General features: G+C 34.2%; 2 protein-coding genes across 3 annotated transcripts in view; one reads left to right on the forward strand and one right to left on the reverse strand.

Moving 5' to 3' along the window:
• Positions 1–693: 693 nt before the first annotated feature.
• On the reverse strand, positions 694–22711 carry LOC123554164 (kelch-like protein 9). Of its 2 annotated transcripts, none has more exons than XM_045344108.2 (8): positions 22229–22711; positions 14863–15254; positions 14107–14207; positions 8477–8657; positions 5806–5921; positions 4779–4982; positions 3209–3325; positions 694–2384 (listed from the first exon to the last, which is right to left on the reverse strand). In XM_045344108.2, the coding sequence occupies exons 2-8, from the start codon at positions 15210–15212 to the stop codon at positions 2290–2292; spliced, it is 1164 nt and encodes a 387-aa protein (XP_045200043.1). In that variant the 5' UTR covers positions 15213–15254; positions 22229–22711; the 3' UTR covers positions 694–2289. The 2 variants fall into 2 exon arrangements, with proteins under 2 accessions (XP_045200043.1, XP_045200052.1); XM_045344117.2 differs by lacking the exon at positions 22229–22711 and adding an exon at positions 15933–16052.
• The window catches only part of LOC123554156 (uncharacterized), a 51130-nt gene continuing 41274 nt past the window's right edge, over positions 14126–23981 (forward strand). The window contains exon 1 of the mRNA XM_045344095.2: positions 14126–14223. Coding sequence (XP_045200030.2) covers positions 14221–14223 — 3 coding nt within the window. The 5' untranslated portion in view covers positions 14126–14220. The remainder of the gene's footprint in view (positions 14224–23981) is intronic.

Raw genomic sequence — 23981 nt, forward strand, 5'->3', positions numbered from 1 at the left:
GACACACAAGCATGCTGGCACGGTTCCATACACAATAAACAAGACACACAAGCACACTGGCACGGTTCCATACACAATCAAAACATGACCATTAGGATTATTGCCCGTATTTTATAACAGGCAATCTTCCCTACGGAAAAGATAAATGGCTGAATAAAAGGAGAGGTAATTATTATAATTGTCTAAAGATATTTTCTAAATTAATACAAAGTTCTAGTTATATCATATATAGGTGTTGACATTTTTGGTAACTAGTTATGTACACTCCAAAAACCTTTAGGTATTTTTGCTGACACGAAATACACAACCAGAGTCAGAGAACAGATAATAAAAGAGACGTATACGAGTGCTTAAACATGGTTAGGAATTATGGTGTTGAACTGTCTTAGAATGAACCCCATGTATTGGTCCATTTCTAGAATACAAAGTGCATATCAATAAGATGTCTCTTGGGTTGCGGAAAAATATACATGTTTGACATGCTGTTTATTTTTGCTTGTAAAATAACGCTTTCTTCGGGATGATTTTGTGTTTAAAAAACACCGTAAAGCTTAACACGTGTAGTTGTTTTATATGAAAATTCAACATTTATTGAAAATTGCAACTTTAATTAGTACTAAAATATAACTGTTACTAAAACATTTCACGTAAACTGACTGTAAAATGTAACTGTTTTTAACATAAAATCGTATATTGATTCAAAATGCCGACTGTATTTCACATAACATACCAAATACAATTACACTTGTACAATTTCAACTTAACTACACTGTATACTTCTTCACATAATAGACACGAAAGATATCACAAAATGTTGACTGTATTATACTTACAAACAGACAAAACAAACACACAGCATGTGAGTTGACGTGATTAACACAGACATACACCACAATATACTGAACAAAACAGCCAGTCCGCCATTTGTTATTTTGACATTATGATGAGTATCTTAAAATCTATCAAATAATTTTTCTCGTACTTTCGGAGTAATATGTGTGGAAAACTTTTTCAAACTTTATACAAAATCACTATGCCATCTTATAAATTTACTCGTTTTAAGACTTCAACCCATTTTTGAAAAGTCATAAAAATACACGAAATTTTACAAACTTTGAAAAACGCTAAGAGGGAAAGAATGAAACAACAAAACACAATGTCGCTGTCGTGCTCTATCGAAAACAGGCATTAATATTTTTGTTGCATCCATCCTATTTTCTTTTAAGAAATCAAGGTGTCCAACCCTCTTGTTTCCCAGCAAAAATGATACCACTTGCTTTCTAAAAGTAATTTTTGTATGTGTGGTACTTTTGCTACTTTTGATAAAATTGATTGTAATAGTAAAATGAATAAAATTATATCTTTGCTTTATCCCATATTTTTGGCCTTTTGATATGTTATTTAAACATCTTCATCTGAACATTAGTTTAATTTCAAAAAGTACTTCTAGTATTTATTGAGAGATTGGCAATACATATGACAGATGGTGGATTCGCTGGTTTGTTCAGGGTATGTTGACTTTAAAACACAAACAGCATTTTAAATGCTTGAGCACACAAAATAACATTAAAAAAAACAACAAATACATAGACGGGTTTTGACCACCATGTGTCTTAATGAGTTATAAGGCATAATACTTCTAAAAGATGTACATCATCGGGCATCCAAGACGGTTTTTGTTTACATGTTTCTTGGTTCTGTATACAAGATGTTTAATAATCGTTTTATGAATAAATAAGAATGTAAAACAACTTTTGGTCATATCAATAGAATCTTCAGTAGTTTTCATATTTCTAACATTGCTACCTGAGAATGTTATCTCATGCCATTTTTGTATAACAAAGATTAAATCTATTCTGCAGTTTTGGGGATCAAACATTTTGAAGAATTTTCAGCGGTTAAACTGTCATTAATCCAGCACTAAAGGCATACTATTTTCCAATATTTGAAACAAAAATAATCTCCCTATTCCAGACAAAGAAAGTTAACACTGTAACACGGGACAAATACAAAGAAACTGTATATTTAGACTATAATACCGGTAGAACCTTAATAACAAGTTTATTTTTAGGAATATTCTTCCGAAGTTACAGGTTATTTGGGTACAATTATCATTTGTTGTCAAATGGTTACGTGGTATACGCTAAAATTGCTGTTTGATATACTAGTGATTTTTCATATCAACAATGCGTTAGTAAAAAACTTGTTTCAGTTAAATCTTGGACCATCTCGAAACAATAGTCTTTAGAAAATCAGGTGTGTGATTTCATATGTATGTGTTGCTATTCGCTACCACATAACCCACTTGAGGTAGTATTTAATTTTTTCTTCATCGTGACGCCGAGGAACTTCTAGCACCGCTGTAACTACACTAGACAAGTCACCTGTAAAAGAAAGAACAAACATAAATTATATCATAACAGAATGGTCTAGCTTATCTTTGTTATCCGAAAACCATCTTTGACTATATTATATCATATTTGTTTGTGTTGAGAATGTAAACTATCAAGAGAGAAAATCATGATATAGAAATGTGCTAAGTTTTTAAGCACTCTGTTAAATGTTAAATCATTTTGTTCTGTATTCTGTTAATAAAAAAGACACATTCTATGTCATTTGGGGCATTTTAAGTTATAGTGATGGCGTAAGATCAAATGTACCCATCCGGGCATTATTTTAGGCAAGGGAGGACACCGTCAGGTCAGGGTAGGTCAACCGACTTCCTGCAGCAAGATGAATGACGCCCTCAAGGTGGTTTTAAGTCGATGATTAACAGATGTCTACAAATGAAGTTCTATGGTTCTGGACGAAGGTAAGAACTTGCATGCATCGTTGACATAAACGTTACATTAATATTGAAGGTCCCTGCTTTACCTACGCGAACCTAATCTATGAAATGATATCTTATTACTTCAGAAATTCTACATAATATAAAAATGATAAAGATATTGGCCTTTGTAAATTCAAAATGCAGACTGAATTTCAATGGTTTAAGCAGCAATGAGTTTTATTCACATCCACTACCACGACAGCGTGGAATGGAAAACCGAGCACCATAACTCTGTATTTATTTGTGGCCGGCCGTGATCTATTTTGGACGTGAGAAGCAAAAAAAAAAAGATCTGACATATCTGTCACCAAACGAAAGCTGTTTTCCCAGTTTACACAGGGGCAAGCATGTAAGATACTTATATCCTTTAATAATTACCTTTTCTAAAATGAAATTCATCTTCCCAAGTTCCCTTTTCTGTGTTAAAACATTCACATACCCGTACGTCCTGTCCAGTGTCTAAATGACATCCACCAAATACATAAATTTTCTTACCTGAAAGAAATATTTTCAATTTTATTTTGCCGAACAAGGGCCTGAAATCCTTTCTGTAGGATAAAAAGTCTATATATAAACTTATTTATTAAAAATAGAGAAGTCGTTTTATAGATATTTACCTTCTTATGGATATAATTACAGGCTCCTTGGGTTAAAGGTAATATCAAAGGATTAAATAGAGTAGAAAAGCGGGGCCGCTGAAGTTACAAGAATATGATAGTTCATCTTAAAATGCGACACGACTGCATGAAAAGCTACACATGACATTCATTTGTTACATGGATAAAATTCACATGTACTCTTAACAAACTACAAATACGTCTTAACATCTTCAATGTGGTGCTCTTCTGTGTTTTTGTTTTGCCCTTTGTCTTTTTTGCTTTACATTATTTTTGCACTTTGTGACTGTATGTCTGTCGTTTGCACATGTATGACTGCATACAGGTTGTTTGGAAAGCTGCGGTCTGGGAACGTAGCTCTCTCAAATTGAATCCTTGTTGTTGTTCTCTTTTTTTCAAATCAGCAAAAAAGAATTGCTCATGTTTAAGGGATCGTTACCTTTACTGAACCGCTTCAATAAACGCAACAATATTTGACGCTCAATCAAAAAATAAAGTGAATGTCTTAAGAAATAACTTTGGCAACAAAATATATATAAATGTGCTACGTTTGATTTCTGATGTTTAATTTTGAAACATTTCATACGTGTCAATGGAGTAAATGATTTAGACCATTTTCGGTCTGGATTCGATGTGATAATTAAGGTAAGAAATAAGGAAAACATGTTCTATAGTACTTGTCATTCCTACAAATTAATTCATAAGATGTAATCATAATGGGGAAAAAAGACGTTTTTTTTTCGTTTAAAGATGCCTAGGTTGTGATTTTGCGATATAAGAAAATGTCGAAGTACCACGTTAATAGCGTTGATCTGAATTCATCCCCTGAATTTCAACTTGAAGCAAAATGTTGTTGAATTATTTCAAAGTATTTCAAAGCTCATTTTCGAAACTGACAACGGAACAACCCGAAGATATGCTTGTTTTACACCTGATACTCATTCTTTAAACGCACTAGTATAGGCTGTTTTAATCTTGTAAAATTTCAACAGACGATGAAGAATAAACTATTTGATCAGCATTCTAGGAAAAAGTCCTTATGTTTGAGAGTTTTGTGTCATTCTGTGACATTTTGTAATGTGTGTCTTATGAAGCTCACAGTTATGCAAGTAGGCATTTCTACTTACTGATTTTTTGTCAAGTACGAGTTACATATAATGCAAAATTAGGGCCAAAACCTAAACCTAAAATAGGAATTATTTACAACTGTTAACTAATGCGTTTTTAAGTTGCCATGTAAACATTAGAGGAGAATATATAGGTCAACGGTACAGTTGTATGTACAAATTTAATGGACCGTCGCTTTACATTTCATTGGAAATTAGACTTACCAACTACTTGAGCACCACAACTTAGCCTCGGTCGAACCATACTTGGGTATCTTGTTGACCAAGGGGAGATAATATCTGACTGAAGACCATGGATTTGAGATTTTTGGCGTTTATTTGCAGCTGATACGTTATGGGTGTATGAGAAAATGCCCCGCTCCGTCGTGAACTTACTCTCGCTGGTGTCAGATACCCGGCAAGAAACACCTAAACAAAAAACAATATATAATATATCAGAAATGGGATCCTTGTCGAAAGCAGTTTTGAGAAAATGATAAAATGATCCAAAGGTTGGAAGGTTGGTGATTCAAAAAGATGCTTTGTCACAGTTCTCATGAACTTTAGAAGGATAAAGTGGAGATAAAACCTATATGAGGTTTGTTTTGTTAAATGATTTTATTTTGTATTCTCTTATATAATGATACAATACAAGAAACATACAAGCTAGAAAAAAAAAAAAAAAGAAAACACCACAAGAATGCACACAAAGGAATTGTTGAGACGACATGTGGGTTTATTTGAAATTGGAAGCAAATTTAGGAAACCGAATCAAATGATCTTCACTATTGCATGACATAAAATCCTACGGTTGGGACACTAATCTAATGGATTTACAACACGTTGTATGAAGTGTCTTAAGCTAGAATTTGGAGCGAAAATTTTCCCAATAACAGAATTTCTTCCAACTTGGATATTGAAGGACAATCATCTAAGAAACAAAAAATGCAATAAAAATCATAGGTCACCGGTATCGAAAATAAGTTATCTGCCCTTGAAAACAGCATTTCCCCCAAAAATGACGTTTTCAAGGGCAGATAACTCTTTTTCGAATCCGGTGACCTATGATTTTTATTGCATTTTTTTGTTTCTTAGATGATTGTCCTTCAATATCCAATGTTTAAAGAAATTCTGTTATTGGGAAAATTTTCGCCCATCTCATATACAGGGAATTCTAGCGTACGCCTTAAACAGTTGTTACCAAATATAAAGATTTAAACTTTGAAAACGATACCGTTTTTCTCTAAAATACCTCCAATAAAATATATTTTATGTCCTACAACACACATGGCATATCTATCTATACATCTTGGCATAGTGAGAGGATAGTCTGTATCAAGCTCTTCCCAATGCTCGTTTTCATACACCCTGCAAACGAAGCTGGTAATTTGAATAGGTTCAATATAGCGAATCTTATATATACTAATACAATGCACTAAAACACATGCGGCCTTGCCAACGCTTCTGTAATTGTTATGAAATGCTTAATTAAGTCAGTTACAGTTTTCATTTAAATTGATTATTATATCAAGCATAAATAATAAAACTGTGATCTAATTTTCTTATTCTTGTCTGTAGATTTCCTTGTCACTCGGTGGTAGGATACAAATAATGAGAAACCTGAAACGTTTAGTAAATATTGGTTTAGAAATGTTGATTTTAAGTAGCCTTACGAAAGTTCTAATATTACATGAGCGCCGTTGTGCGAAAACCAACGTTAGGGCTTTGCAAACCAGGAAACATCCGTACTGTATGTTTATCCCCTAACCCGTACTGTATGTTTATCCCCACATCCATACTGTTTGTTTATCCCCACACCCGTACTGTATGTTTATCCCCACACCCGTACTGTATGTTTATCCCCACACCCGTACTGTATGTTTATCCCCACACCCGTACTGTATGTTTATCCCCACATCCATACTGTATGTTTATCCCCACACCCATACTGTTTGTTTATCCCCACACCCATACTGTTTGTTTATCCCCATATCCGTACTGTATGTTTATCCCCACATCCGTACTGTTTGTTTATCCCCTAATCCAAACTGTTTGTTTATCTCCACATCCGTACTGTATGTTTATCCCCGCATCCGTACTGTTTGTTTATTTCCACATCCATACAGTTTGTTTATCCCCACACCCGTACCGTTGGTTTGTCCCCACACCCGTACTGTATGTTTATCCCCACATCCATACAGTTTGTTTATCCGCACACCCGTTCTGTATGTTTATCCCCACATCCATACTGTTTGTTTATTCCCACATCCATACAGTTTGTTTATCCCCACACCCGTACTGTTGGTTTATCCCCACACCCGTACTGTATGTTTATCCCCACATCCATACTGTTTGTTATCTCCACACCCGTACTGTATGTTTATCCCCACATCCATACAGTGTGTTTATCCCCGCATCCGTACTGTATGTTTATCCCCACATCAATACAGTTTGTTTATCCCCATACCCGTACTGTTGGTTTATCCCCACACCCGTATTGTATGTTTATCCCCACATCCATACTGTTTGTTTATTCCCACACCTGTACTGTATGTTTATCCCCACATCCATACTGTTTGTTTATCCGCACACCCGTTCTGTATGTTTATCCCCACATCCATACTGTTTGTTTATTCCCACACCTGTACTGTATGTTTATCCCCACATCCATACTGTTGGTTTATCCCCACACCCGTATTGTATGTTTATCCCCACATCCATACTGTTTGTTTATTCCCACACCTGTACTGTATGTTTATCCCCACATCCATACTGTTTGTTTATCCGCACACCCGTTCTGTATGTTTATCCCCACATCCATACTGTTTGTTTATTCCCACACCTGTACTGTATGTTTATCCCCACATCCATACTGTTTGTTTATCCGCACACCCATACTGTTTGTTTATCTCCACACCCATACTGTTTGTTTATCCCCACATCCATACTGTTTGTTTATCCCCACATCCATACTGTTCGTTTATCCGCACACCCGTTCTGTATGTTTATCCCCACATCCATACTGTTTGTTTATCCCCACATCCGTACTGTATGTTTATCCCCACATCAAAACAGTTTGTTTATCCCCACACCCGTACTGTTTGTTTATCCCCACACCCGTATTTTATGTTTATCCCCACATCCTACTGTTTGTTTATTCCACACCTGTAGTAAAGTTTATCCACCATCATGACTGTTTGTTATCGCACACCCGTTCTGTAATGTTTACCACATCCATACTGTTTGTTTATTCCCACACCTGTACTGTATGTTTATCCCCACATCCATACTGTTGGTTTATCCCCACACCCGTATTGTATGTTTATCCCCATATCCATACTGTTTGTTTATTCCCACACCTGTACTGTATGTTTATCTCCACATCCATACTGTTTGTTTATCCGCCCACCCGTTCTGTATGTTTATCCCCACATCCATACTGTTTGTTTGTTCCCACACCTGTACTGTATGTTTATCCCCACATCCATACTGTTTGTTTATCCGCACACCCATACTGTTTGTTTATCCCCACACCCATACTGTTTGTTTATCCCCATATCCGTACTGTACGTTTATCCCCACATCCATACTGTTTGTTTATCCCCACATCCATACTGTTTGTTTATCCCCACATCCATACTGTTCGTTTATCCGCACACCCGTTCTGTATGTTTATCCCCACATCCATACTGTTTGTTTATCCCCACATCCGTACTGTATGTTTATCCCCATATCCTTACTGTTTGTTTATCCCCTCATCCGTATTGTATGTTTATCAATTTCAGCACTGGTATATAATTTATAAGCGACCATTATGGACCTAATTTAACGCTCGTATACGCACATCGGCGCTCATCAGTAATGGAAATTTTAAGAATCAATTCAAGAAAAAATTCCATTCGAATATAATTGTTAAAGTTTACCAAAAATTGTCATGACTCCTTGTACCAAAATCGCCTCCTGCACAATACATATCTGATTCATATACTGCACAACAATGGTTCTTCCTTGGCGCAACCATGAGCCCGGCTTCTGACCATTGGTCTAATGCTGGATCGTACACTTCACTTGAACACGACACTCTACCATCGCTTCGTTCTCCACCTGTTTAATATTTCTTTCTTGCTCAATTAAATTATCTCGTTTTATATTTCATTAAACATACAGTACAAATGTTTAAGTAAATAGCAACACTCAAAATACTTGTTGTGGTTGATTTTACGCTTCATATTTATTTCGATCGGAACACCTTTAAATGTCTTTTCTACAATTACGAAAAGATAATAACATTTTATTTTACAAAATATACGTGTGCCCATGTATTAATGCAAAAATCGGTGCTTTATCAATATACACGTGTTAAAAGAAACTATTCACATTTATAAAATCTTACCGAATCTGTTAATCTTAATTACTATTCATGAAGACTATATTATTGATACGACGCTACAACTTTAACAGGTTTCTCAGATTAAAAGAGATTTTTCCTTGTGATTGATATAATTCCCGAACTTTATCAAGATACAACTTAATGATATCTTTAATTTAGTAAAATCCTTGTTCAAATCATTAGAGAGATTTAACATGGGAAACATTAGCCACGTAAATGAGTGTCATTTCCTGATTACTTTAACATATTAATTAATTTGTCTCCTATCAAACATTTCAGTTGCCAAGGTAACAGATCTTTTTATCTGTGAAACGTAATTGAGTAGAATAGAGTCCGACGTGTAGTTTCGAAATCTCCCTCATTAAATGACTTGACATGGATGAAAACGTAAATGCAAATCAACCAAAGATATTCTTGCCAACTGTCATAAACTTGCTATTGAGTGTCGCCTTTACTGAAAATGTATACGCCGCCCAATCTAGGCCTATATGTTTATCGATTTAACGCCAGTTAGGATAGGACCGTGTTACTTTATATTACACCTGTTACGCCAAGAATCGGACCGAACTTTGATTACAAAGCGTTTCAATCTTCAAGAATGACACCATCTCTTTTAACAGTTTGGCTGATACTTGTGCGAGTGAATTACAGAGTATCGTAGCATACTAAATTTTCTTTTGCATATACAAGATACAGGGCTGACTGGATGACAGACAATGCTGACAAACTAATGGTAAGCGTCAGACTGATTTTCTTGTAACATTTGCTTTTGTTTTTAAAAATGCCATAACTTCAAATCTTGGTAAACGATACGAGTGTCCAGTTTAATTCCTGTCGGACTTCGTTACACGGAACTTAATGGATTGCCGACTGAATCTGGTTTCAGATTTCATTGATTAACACAACATACAACCAGTCTTTCCTATCAGTAAATCGATCATTGTAATATCGGAAAATGTTTCTTTTATTAAGGTAGTTCTGCACTTTTGGATCGAAACATTTTCTGCAATGTAGAATTTGATTAAACTCTGATTTTTCAAAACTTAAGAATATACCTTAAAAATTCAGCAAATAAAAAAGATATGGTCGTGTGCTTGATTTTTTGCTAGACTGATTTGAAAAGTCCGGACATCACGCAATGTTTCATAATGGGAGTCTATGGGAAAATCATAATTTTCATAACATTTTCGGTAATAGAATGTTTTCTACAATGTAGATTTTGATAAAACTTCTCACAGTTGTAAATAAACACATGGCCTATAATTTTGTGAAATAAAATTTATAGGTCCGTGTGCTTATTCCTGAGCTATTTGACCATGATTAAAGTGAACCGGACAATTCAAGCTAATTCTAAGACATTATTTTGAATGTTTTATCGTGTACTATGTTTTAATGTCATATTTTGACTTTAGAAATATAGCAACAGTACCACTGTAATACATTTACTCACATGTTTCCATTAATTCATAAACTGATTTTCATTTCCGTACGCCGAATCCAGGCTTTATTCTGCGTTTTCCGGATAAATGACGTTACGCCATCACTTCCGGTTTTTCAAACGTGCAGAACTACCTTAATGTCTCATTATGTTTTTCCAAGTCTTATATCTTCACTATGCACAGAATTCGTTTTAATGAATGCAAAAATATCATATGTTACAATTTCGACGCTTTCCAAGGTACAATATGCTGCAAAAAAATTGAACTATTTAGCTGTACAAAAGTAAACTAATAAATTGAATTTAAAGAACTGCTGTGTAACCTAAAGTTGTTTAAATATATTACCACCAAAAAATCTGAATTTATAAGCTTACATTAAAGCCAGACAAGAATAACATAAGACGACAAAAAGCTCTTCGGAAACTTTCTCGATTGTAAAAAGAATTCAACGCTGAAAAAAAAACCAGCTGAATAGCGGTAAGATACCTTATTTGGAGGCAAAGACATGCAATAAGTCGCTAGCTAATATACTGATATCCATTATATAAATGTACACTTTCTACGTAAAGATATTGTTCAAAGTCATGTCCATTTTCTTATACATAGTGTTATTTGCTTCAATATTCAATTTCTCCATCAACAATCGATAAAATGTAATGAAGGTAATTGATACTTGAGCTGTCTTAAATACGGCAAGCATCTTTCACATTCATAAATGAAGCAATGTGACATCTCTGTAAATCTATAATTAAATGATAAGGTGGCAACTGTGATTATATGTGCGGGTTCATAGTCCGGATTTGTATTTTTATATAAAAGGTATCTTTTCCTTTACTATCTTTCCATCTATGATTTCTTACAAAGTTTTGACAAAGCTTTTATATGTATGTGGTTAAAGTAATGAAAGTTTCAGTATTTTGTATTTAATCTGAGGCTCACTGTATATCATACAGTAAGATATTTCATTTTCAACAACGATGTCGTGCGAAGAAATAGCGAAATTTAAAACACAATTAGTAAATATGGAATTTTAGAAAGTACTCAGTTTATTGTGCAGTTATTATCAAACATGATTATTGTTTAGTAGATGTTTTAAGCATTAATTGTCTTCGTTCTTTTAACAACTAGTCTTTTGAATGTTTTGAGTTACGAACTCTCAGTCGTAACAGGAAAAATCATTTGTATTTTTTGTCACAATCCCAAATACAAGTATTTTTTTTTATATAAACAAACATAGCTCAAGGTAAAAAGTATAGCCAGCGATGTCCAGATGGATGTATGTAGATATTCACGAAAACGATATTTTTCAGTTGGCCTCTGCTCTTTTACTATCATAAATCCATTACAAGGCCGGTACGGTCATACAAGGCCCAACCTCGATAATAATAAATACGAATACATCAATACGAACAATTACCCCCCCCCCCCCCCCCCCCCCCCCCCACACACACATCCAAAAAAGGTTACGCAAACAAAATCAGGCAGACTTTGGTTTCGGCACACTGAGTCCTGCGAATCCTCACATTTTCAGTTTGTTTTAAAAATATCGTCACTTTCTACCGAAAATCTGAAATCTTAAAACGCATGAAACTGTCATACTTCTGTTGGATTCTATATACAATGCGTAATTATCTGTGATGTAGAGGAAATTACAGCCTTCCATTTCACCTAAATGTATTTGTCACAATATTTTCAGATGGCAGTTTTCTCTAATGATGAGAAAATTGCATGACTGACAGGTAATTACAGACTGTTGGCTATAATATCATCATAATTTACAGAATAGATGGTACTTCATCAGAAGTGTAGTGACAATTTAAAACTCGGATTGAATTTTGTGTCATAATATTTCCAGGTAAGAAGTATCTACGAGATTGTTTTGGTATTAGTCAAGCGGAAGTTGAAAGAGATATGTCCGATCCAAGGAACATTTTCCAGGTAAGAAACAATGAAATTCTATACGTTGTTTTGGTCATCATCGAGAGTTTCTTGTCTTGTTTATGAGAAATTTGGGGAAAACTTCGTTCGTTACTTTATGCGTACCTATGCAAGGAAGCGAACGTATTTGGAATGTTGGAATGCCATCAATAGTTGTCCATTCCTAGTTTTACGAGATTGCTCATATTCTCAAACAGAAAACAAACGTAAGTTTATAACTACGTTGCAATAAATGGTCGAGCTGAGATCTGTGGAGGTAATAAATCTTTCTGAAATGAGCAAGATGCCAACGCTTTATTTACAATTCATTGGTCGATTTTCTTCTATTTGCCCTTTAACATTAATTTGAGTACGGTCTTTATAATACGCGTCTGCAGTACTCTCTTGAGGAATGCCCATACTATTATACTAATACTATAGTCCATTATTAACTGGAACGGCTTTTAAACTAATTAGTTAGACTTTAAAACTAAGTGTTCGGGAGTGACGGACAATGTCTATTTAAACGAATGCTTACATGCGCTGTCTTAATAAAAAACTATTTTTCTTGCCAAATCCAGGGACTTCTTGTCCAATAAAAGTTCACTGGAAAAAGCTTAACAATCTTCAGATTCTCACGATAATCTTTTTTTGCCAAATATTTGGAAAACAATCCCGGCACTTCTAGAGTAAACTTTAATTAAATTGTTACTTTGAATCTAAGATTTTCCTTAATACCAGTAGCATCTAAAGCATTAATTTATCTGGCTTGTTGCCACTTGCTCTTATGTGGCAAAACGGGTCTAACTTAGTAGAGCATTGCCTCGTCAAAAGCAACACCATTTTCAGACGCTTGGGGCACATTTTCTTTTACATTCTCCAGAAACATGCCTTCATTTTTTGTTTTTGTGTTGTTTAAAACCGGTGAAATTTACATTATTTGTAATTTTGCTTCCCAATTTCAGAAATGATACGGTAAATAATTTCAAAAGAAACTCCCAACTTCACTGACATCGGCCTTGATGCATTTTGAGATCATTCAATCAATTGTTTAAATAATCGCATTTAATTGTAGATTGTTTTGCAACTTTCATGGCTATTTTATTGCACTGTAACCTACCTTATGACGAGTATTTCATTATGTTCACATAAAAATGTAACATCCGAACTCAGTTACCATTTTGTTACACACATATAAAAGGTTGGACCTCAGAATCAAACGCACAATGCTTTGAAATTTATCACATATTTTCGCACGTATAATTTTGAATCAAAATACTTGAAAGTATCGATTAAATATTGCAATGGTAAAATCAGTAGATAAATCATTACCTTAAAGAACTCATACATTTATACCTGAATAAAACCAGATAAATTAGTGTCGGCCTTCAAGCCTTGGTACAGCATAATACCGATTAGAATTCCTTAAAATGACAACTGCTTCTCGATGGCGCTTTTGAACGTGTTGGTATAAACAGTAAATGTTAAAACTAAGAGTGTTTTAAAGAACAATGTACAAAGTCTATTAAGGTAAATCTCCCTGTTGGGTATTTATAACATAATCTGATTGAAGCAGAATTTCATGAAAAGTAGCTTAATTACGAGAGCTATGGAAAGGAACAGGTTTGAATGTTAGTCTGCATGTCCCTGATTGTTTATCGATTTATGAACAAGGATCATTTTTAAAAAACCTAAACTTACAGAAATCTCATAATGTAGACGAGTAATATTATTCGTCAGTTTGATATTTCATTTTATCAATGAAAAAATCCTGATGTGCTGTAACATACTTAACTATCATACTTACCGCATACATATATTTTCCCTTCCAGAACACAGACACCGAATTTGGCACGAGCTTTGAGTAAGGGCGAGCACTCTCTCCAAGAAAAATCGTACGGATCGTACCTGTAATTATAAAATGGTGAGTTTAGAGGAGTGTGTCACTTCTAAGAGTTGGTGTACTCCTCGTATTATACAAACAACTATGTAAGTTTTGATACTTTTTAAATCCTTTCTGAATAAAAGCTTAAAGCATTCTATTTGTTTATCTCGCATAATGGTACATGATGATCTTGGCTGCTTTCTAAATCTAATGCACAGGAGATACCTAACAATTTAGTACAATAGAATATAGAAATATGTCTAGATCACCAACTTGAATTAGGCCTAGCGACTATTAAACAAATGCACAGTCAATTATATTTTTCTGTGACAAATAATATTCATAGGCATAGAATTCATTTGTCCTCAGGCCGCAGAATAATCAAGAAAAATGCAAAATAACCGGTTGTTTCATGATGGCATTGAATGCGCGTACATTCGACTAGAACCACGTTAAACACATTCTCTAAATCTAATTTCCTGTCACTTATAAAATATCACGTTTAACGTTTAATTCTGATGGACAAGACAAAGAACCAGTAGTATGTAACTGAAATGCACTAGATTCTGCAAATTTAACCTTGACGATTTGCTGCATGAAAATTACACAAGTGTTCTAGATTTCTATTCATATTCTAATTAAAAGCTGGAAATTACTGGCGCAAATAACCTCACTTACTTTACAACTCTGTGTAAATGTCTGCAATTGATTTTGTCATATCCACCGATAACGTATAATACATTTTCAATGACTGCTACCCCAAAGTCTGCGACGTTCTTTGTCAGTCGCCAAGTCTCGTATCGAACTCCATAGGAGTCTATATCTGTCCGCTTTTGGTTCAATAATACATATTGAGCTTCTCCTGAACCAGATCTGTTTATGATATAAAGTCTCTGTTGACATTGATGCTTTTCCATGCTAAGATCGTCTAGACTGTTAGTGTCTTCTGCCACTATATCTTGACACGTAAAATCTATTTGTTCTCTAGTTATAAAACTGTCTATAATTCTTCCATTTTCGAGCGCCATGTTTCACCGGAAACAATAAAGAATGTCCGGCGAAAGTTTCGGCTGAAAGTTAATGAGACAAAATGATGTTGACAGAAAAACATATATCAAAACCAAACCATTTCATAACTTTTCGTGTCTTTTAGAATCATAAAGACATTGTAATTCACTATTTTCAATCGTATGCACGTTTTGATAGAGTAGCAAGTTGCAACTGTATTTTGGTTGAAGTAGTATATTTATATATAAATATAATGGAGTATTTATATGAGTACAGATTATAGATAGAAAATTTACATTTAGACAGAAATTAATTACTGTTGTTGTCTTTGCATTCTAACAACACGTTACATATGCAGTCAAACTTGACGAGAGACTTGGTCTATTAAGAAAATGCTTTTTTCCGTAGCTTTTTATATTATTAAAGAACAGATTATGTTGTATTAAGGGACCATTTGTGTTGAGATACCAATTTTTGTACTCCCCTTTGGGTGGTCTCTTAACGAAATTTGTACTGTACATGTACATTTATGACCCTAATACAACCGATTCATTTTTGCTGTCGTAACTACTTTCGCCTTTTAGTCTTCAGGAGATATTTTCCTAAGCTATAAGCCATTGAATCATCAGCAACTTTTTAAATATAGTACATAGAAAAGAATAATGATACACATAGGTACTGTAGACAAGGTTCTTTAAAATCTGATTCAATATAAATCAAGTACTAAGAAAAAAACTTACGTAACGTTGTAATTCCTGATACAACTATAACAGTTTGTTTTCTAAAATAGCTTATTTGGTTTAAAATGGACCAAAATGCAACTGTTAAAAGCTACAGATTAACAATATCCACCAAAAGTAAAAGTCATTATTCTTGTATAGCCATTTTTCAAAGCTTGGCATGTTTTACAATGATGCATACAAATTAGATAATTTGAAAGCATTTATTTTAATTTTAGGTGTGCAAGATTTTTCTTACAGATATATTTGAATCAATAACATTTCATTTCGTACAATAGGAAAAAAGTAAACAGAATTTCAAATGTATTGAAACTTGACTCTGTGTTAATTAGAACGCCTTTCAATGAAACAGATCGAAAATAATGTCTGTCAAATTGCTTTTCGGTGTAATGACAAATTTCTCTTCGATATATTGATCTTACAATTGCCCTTTTAGTAACATGTTAAAAGCTTTTTACGCAGAGTGTGCAACTATTCATTCAAATACTTTTATACGTCTTTTCATGAAAATGAAGGCGATACATGCAACATTTATCATGCTTTGACGGGAGTTAGTTAAACGCTCCGTTCGTGATAAATATCTTCGCAGCATGGATGTTGGCACATGCAAGAAGAAACTTGAATTTCCCATTCAGAGGTCGATATTTAATAGACAAGTTGCGCATATTTTAAGGATATGTTTAAATTGCTAACCCTTACCTAATGAACTTGCCCATCTTCAAATTTGGACAGTACCATTGACTGTTAAAATGGTGCTTACCAAAGAGATACTTAATGAATGGCGAACAGTGCAGATCTTGATCAGACTGCACGGTTGTGCAGGCTGATTATGATCTACACTGGTCGCAAAGTCAGAATCAATCGTGTCAAGCATGATAAGGGTTAAAAAAGAGTTGTTTGACCATATGAATCGTGCTAGTATGGCATACTTTGGTAATGATGAACATGCATGTTTTGACTACGAAAATTGAAATTTCCCTAGAGATAATTGTTGTAAACGTCAGTTTTACTTGTCTCAATTAATCCCCAGATATGTTTTAAATTAGATGTAATATGCTGACCATTACATCTATAACAAAATCGTTTGGGAGTATAGAATGTAATCAAGTAAAATAACAGCTGGCTCGAATCTGTTCTTTCTTATTAAAGTGCAACACCCCTCACGAAAAGTTCTATATTATGAAATTTAAAAAAAATGTCGTATTAAAAGTCCATTTGTTACATACACAAGTGATATTTTGCCTTGTAAATGGTACGTTTGCAATTATGATCATTTTGCTAGATTCAGTTGCAATATTCTCAAGTTTTTTCCTTTCTAATGATTATGACTCTCTTCACTGTGCAGTTTGTTTAGTTCAATATTTCCCAATGTTGTATTATAAATGCTGTAATCTATACAAATATTGTCCAATACAGTTCTGCAGGTGAGAATCTCCCAGCATGTCCAATACAGTTCTGCAGGTGAGAATCTCCCAGCATGAATCAATGCATCATTAGCTAAACTATCATATGAACTGTGCGCGAAAGGCTACATTAATGAAGCTGTATGTTTTTTTGTTTTTTGGTTGTTTTTTTTGGTGGTGATTTTTGTCTGTTTTGTTTTGTGAGTTGCGGGGATCAACCTTCCTATCTAAATGTTTTTGGAATATCTTCTAAGAAAATCTGCAAATGCTGTTCCAAAGTTTTAATCTTGAATCTTGGAATTTCCTCCACAATCAAAAGCTGGAAGAAAAACGCCATCGGGCCTGACTTGTGTCTATGTGACTTAAAACCAACCAAAGAAAAACAGTAGCTTCCTAGCAACCATTTTTAGCCAATACACTTTTTAATTAGGCAAAGTAGTTGTAGATGTATACAAAAGCACGCTTTACCGTGTTAAAAATGTTGTGTTGGAGAGATGCTCTACATAGATCTAAGAGACATTTGACACCCGTATACATCCAGTTTACGATGAAAATGTTTAAAATCTTTTGTCGGAATCTACATTATTTGGAAATGAAAGTATGTTTGTTGTCCATTCTAGTACCGTAAAATATAATAGTTTTTGTGCAAGATAGCCTTTGAAACAAATTAAACAAATAAACCACTACAGTGTAACAATACATTATAAGTAATATTAATTTTGAAGAAATAGGCCCCTATATGGTAAACACTAACTGTCCATCAGTAAGAATGTATATCTCCTATGGGATTTGTTTCCGCCCGCGTGAGCTTCCAATTTCGTAAACTATACCTGCACTGTGATATAACTCCACATCTGTCAAATAATTGTATCTTCAGCTTAGCTGGAAGTATCATGGATGTTTCTCATAAACTGATTTCTTTATATTTATAGATAATTGATAATTATAAATACAGAATGTACTTGGAAAAACAGCAACTGGCCACTGCATTATATTTGAATTTCCGATAAACCAGAAATGACTTAAGAAATATTACAAACCGTAAACGGCCATAAAAATCAAATGTATATATTTTTCATAAATCAGTCTTGTGTGTTTTATTCTTAAAGTAATTATACATGTAACATGGCCCAGTGAAGCAAATGAGCATAGTTGTTTTACAGGCTTACTTTCAGGTGTTAGCATTTAAGTAAAGGAAGTTCTGGCTTTAATAGCTTTTTATCAATTATATATATACTGAAATAAAACCGTACCTTTTTTCAATAAGAACAGCTGCTTATCCACAATACAATGATACATTGGATTATTATTATACATTTTGTTTACATTCATCTGAACAACCGGTGCATTTGCGGGTCACATGAGAAAAAAGCATGGGGTCATTAACTTAAGTACACTCCCTAATGAATGGGGTTTAATATTTATGGCATTTTAAATCCGATTTTAAGATAAACGGATGACATTCAATATAATCCATAAGGAGTCGTAAAAATAAAAATAAAATTCACTTTCTTTGTAAATATTTCACTGAGAGTTTAATTCCTGTTTCAATAGAGGCATTATCATTATCATTTCAGGGACGATTATACATTACAGTTTTGTAAATAGGTTTTAAGAGACGTGTTTGGAATATGAAACTAGAAAAATGCCTAATTAAATAGTTCACTTACCTTACGTATGTTGACTGAGAGACTAGAAATTAAAACTATATGGACAGTCGCGATTGTTGGGTGTTTTTGTTTCTTGTTGTTTGGTGACGCATTTATATGTCATTTGTAGACTTTACAGTTTTACATGGTGGAGGGAGACGACTCCAAGTGCACCTCCGGGTATTCTTTCAGGCATGGGCGGCCATATGGGCTGAACCACTGACCTTCCACAAGACAGCTAAATATTTTCCTCACTTCAGAGAATTCTACATCCCTAGCACGGTTTCGAACCCACGGAGGTCCCGTAGTCTTTATGTTATTATCCCCCGCCGATGAAATCGGGAGGGGGGTATTGAAATGGCGTTGTCCGTCCGTCAGTCCGTCAGTCAGTGCGTCCGTCCGTCCGTCCGCAGCCATTTCTCAGTAACTACTTGGTAGAATTTCATGAAACTTGAAATAAACATGAACCAACATACTGCGATGATGCCCGTCAAGTTTTTTTTTTGATTGGTCAATTTCCCTCAGAGTTATTGCCCTTGATTTAATAAAAAATGTCTGTCTGCAGCCATTTCTCAGTAACTAACAGGTAGAATTTCATCAAATTTGAAATAGACATGAACCAAGATACTGCGCTGATGCCCGTCAAGTTTTTTTTTTTTTGATAGGTCAATTTCCCTCAGAGTTATTGCCCTTGATTTAATGAAAAATGTCCGTCTGCAGCCATTTCTCAGTAACTAGCAGGTAGAATTTCATCAAACTTGAAATAGACATGAACCAAGATACTGCGACGATGCTCCTCAAGTTTTTTTTCGATTGGTCAATTTTCCATTTAGTTATTGCCCTTTAATTGTTTAAAAATCCACAGATCTGTACATAACAAACCAACCAATTGGAAGAATTTCATTAAACTTCTTCCATTCTTTTCCATGCACATTTATTATAAACATGTGATGTTGTGTACCTACACCTGGTCACAACCTTACATTGGTCACCCCCCCCCCCCCCCCCAACCCCCCCCCCCCATTTTTTTTTATTTTTTTTCGTTTTCTACCAATATTTATAATCAACATGTAAACTGTTGTATCCTCAACCCCCCCCCCCCCCCCCCCCCACCCACCCAAACAAACCATTCATTTTCTTTTAATTTGATTTGACTAATGAAATTATTTGCTTCTTGGTAACATTCTTAACTTTTTGCAGGATATATTTTTTGCCGATCCTCAACTCTGACCCTTTCGGCGGGGGATTCCAATTCATCGAATTTGCTTGTTTTTCATTCAATTGATAAATGAGCCTCACCATGAGAAAACCAACACAGTGCGTTTGCGACCAGCATGGATCCAGACCAGCCTGCGCATCCGCGCAGTCTGGTCAGGATCCATGCTGTTCGCTAACGGTTTCTCTAATTGCAATAGGCTTTGAAAGCGAACAGCATGGATCCTGACCAGACTGCGCAGGTTTGTCTGGATCCATGCTGGTCGCAAACGCACCACGTTAGTTTTCTTATGGTGCGGCTCGAATTATTTTTAATTATTGAACCGTTCTTACAGATAGGTACGTGTCCTACGCAAGATACACTTGGTTAGTGCTGTAACGACCTAAAAAATAATCTTTTCAGAGAAAAATCTTTTAACGCCTTCAGCATTAATCATCTGACAACTGTATCATTGTATGACTATATTTTCAACATGGCTCAGAACTATCAAACTTATTTGGACAATTGCCTACCTACTGTTTGCTCCAATAAACCTTACATCAGACACTGTCTTATTGCTTATTGTTTGAGATTTGTCTTAAAGCACACAAACATTGCGACCGTGATCCATTATTCTACCAAATCGTTCAATAAGACTACTTTGCTTACTTCAAATCGGAATCATTGCGATCGTTGATCTTTCTTTGGTGTATATACACATGACATCAGTATTTAGTTGGACACCCTTCATTTTGTCATATGACTATTAAATGCTATTTATGCTTCATACACTTTGTGACCGGTATTTTTGAAAATATGGGTATCTTGTATCTTGTTCTCTAATTTAAGAGACAATAATATAAGAAACTGGTGCAAAAGTTCAGATCTTACAATATTGTCAGTAAAAATCGAAAACCCCACTGTTAAGCAAGGCAGTTCCTGCGTAATGGGCAACATTTTACTGTTACACCGGGACTGTATTTCTTTCGCAGTTATTGACAAAATAGCATAAGTCGCATTGATTCTACTGAAGTCAGTATCCTGACAGCAGGTAATGAAGGAATAAAGATACAAAGAAAACGTCGATACACTATGATTCAGGCTAAACATATTCACATGTTGCATTTCTGTTTTACAGTCATGCTATTGAAAGCAACAACTTTACTTTTGGACCTTCGTTTGCCTCTTCAGTTTAGTTGAAATTCAAACTTCACATTTTATATTTTCTGTTGTATGAATCGTATTTGCAAAACATTTTTTCACTTTGGCCTAATTTTTCTATTTACATTTTGAGCATAAATATCCTTTATTAGTAGCGATAAAAAGTGGGAATATGGTAAAACATTTATTACCCGTTCTGAGACGAGAACATATCGACGCAATACTGTGTTTATTCTGATATTTCATGATTTTCTTATCTTTCTTGCTTAAAAATCTTCATGAATTTATCGATCTTGAGGAAGCTAAACAAACAGAGATATGGACTATGTTTTCTGGAAAGAAAGATTGCAAGGTACATGATAAGCAATAGGCATAACCTATACAACGATTGTAAAAACATCTATGGGGGCTATATAACATGACTCTGTCATCGACTAAGCTTCACGTTGAAGAAACAAATTACTAGGTGCTCTTATACATATTTGATTTCCTTTCACATTCATTTATATCTATTTTATACAGTCTTAAAGTGTATGTGACAGAATGATAGCTGATCTCGATGATATAACCTGTTCACAGACAATAATTTTCTTCTCAAATTAGTGTTTTATAGTACGAAATATAGCCTTTTTAAAATGACAATTTTTATCATAGTCTACATAAAAAACTTGTGTCATATGTGCAATTTCAATTTATTTAGTTAAAAAATTCATTACTCAGAAAATATGATCAGCCCGAAATGCCGTTATAAGTCAGAAAGTATTTCAGTGCCTTAAACGTAACAAGTAAACCATTGCAAGTTAAAAGCAATATGAATATTAGCATACAAATTTTTACAATGTAATTCAGTCAAAAATAAAAATTAAAAAAAAAAAAGATAAAACTTACCGTTCCATTTTTGTATTATCCTCCATTGTGTTGTCAAAATCAATAGGCATAATTTCCTCACAATACATAAACCAGGATTGTCTAATTACTAGTTAAATTATGAGTTATTATTGTGCTAGTTCAGCCATTTAGCAATCCATTTGTAACCAGTATGACAATATCCTATTTCTGAACGTTTAAAAGATGTCATTGAAAGTAAATATTAGTTCAGAACATTTTCCTCTATTCACAAATGGTTTTACAAATGAGCCCCTATTGTTCAAAACGGCGTAATCATAATTTTAAATACAGTTTGTTTAAATGGGCGTTATTTACAAGCGGCCTTTTAAATGGAATCCGTATCTGTCAGTTATCACAAGCATGATAAGAACCCTTAAATAGCAAATCTTTGGCAAATTTACACGCATTCAGTTGCTTATTTAGTCAGTTTGAATAAATCGTTGGTTGCGCTCGGTATCACATCTTCATTACATTTATATATATTTATACATCAAATATGAATAACATTTAAACCTTACAGATTAACTTAAGATAGAATTGTTTGGGCTGAATGATGAATTATTTCTAGCTATTCTCTCACCGCGCTTATCTAACTTTGAATAGAACAGATTTAAAGAACTTTACGTTTTATATTTGTTTGGATCTTCCGTATGCATTGTACACATTTTATTTGTAAAACTTACATTGTAATATATTCATGTCTTAGTGCGTTTGTAAATAAAACCGTGGCGTGTAAATATAATTGCATGCTACAGGATGATTTGTAAGGATTTGTTACAATTTAATTTAGACAAGTTATAATCTATATAAACTAGAAGATTTTTAATTAAGCGCTCATATTATATTGGGTTTTAATTAAACAGATTTCTAATCACGTTAATTTAGTACTCAAATATTACTAATGATATGCAGACCTGGCAGACTCTCATATCATTGTGTAGAAATACATTTCAAATGGAACATTTTGCAGTCAGAATAATGCAACTATGGGCTTAATTTTACGCGACACTTAAGCTTTTACATCCTTTAAAGAAGATGATGGACATCTTAAAATTATTACTCTTTAGATGATAATAGGCTAAGGTATTTTCTAACTTAAACATTTATAATATTCTGCATGTACCAGCCAACTGCATGTACCAGCCAACCAATATCTGCTTTTATTATACCTCACATAAATGTCCAATGCAAATTTCCCATTAGTTTAACTTGAATAATATATCATATTCCCCAGTGATTTTATATCACATGCGCAAAATCGTTATTTTCAATTTCTGCGCAGGTGATATGGTCCATAATTTCATATCACATGCGCAACAGCGTTATTTTGTTTTTCTGCGCATGTGATATTATTTTTTCTTATCCTGTCACTTGCAGTATTTTCGACCCGATATCAGGGTGCCGTATATCTTTCTTGATATACCGTCAGTTGATCATGTGACCAGTGATATACGGTCAGTTGATCATGTGACCTTATGATCGATATTGTTGTCATAAGAAATTTTGCAACGAAACCATCATCATAATGTTGGAAATGTCCGAACTAAGAAAATGAGTGGTCAAATAATGAGTTTTTATTCAAAAACGAAGAAGCTATTGCGATTTTGCCGGTAATCACGTCATTATATAAGTGACGTCATTACGAATATGACGTCATTAAAGCGGTTGTCGTACGCTTATTTTTGTAAAGTAAATTGCCAAATATCGGGAAATGAAGTAATGACAAGATAAATAGAATAATAGGTTAGTGCCT

The sequence above is a fragment of the Mercenaria mercenaria genome, chromosome 15 (assembly GCF_021730395.1).
Source record: "Mercenaria mercenaria strain notata chromosome 15, MADL_Memer_1, whole genome shotgun sequence".
NCBI lineage: Eukaryota > Metazoa > Mollusca > Bivalvia > Venerida > Veneridae > Mercenaria > Mercenaria mercenaria.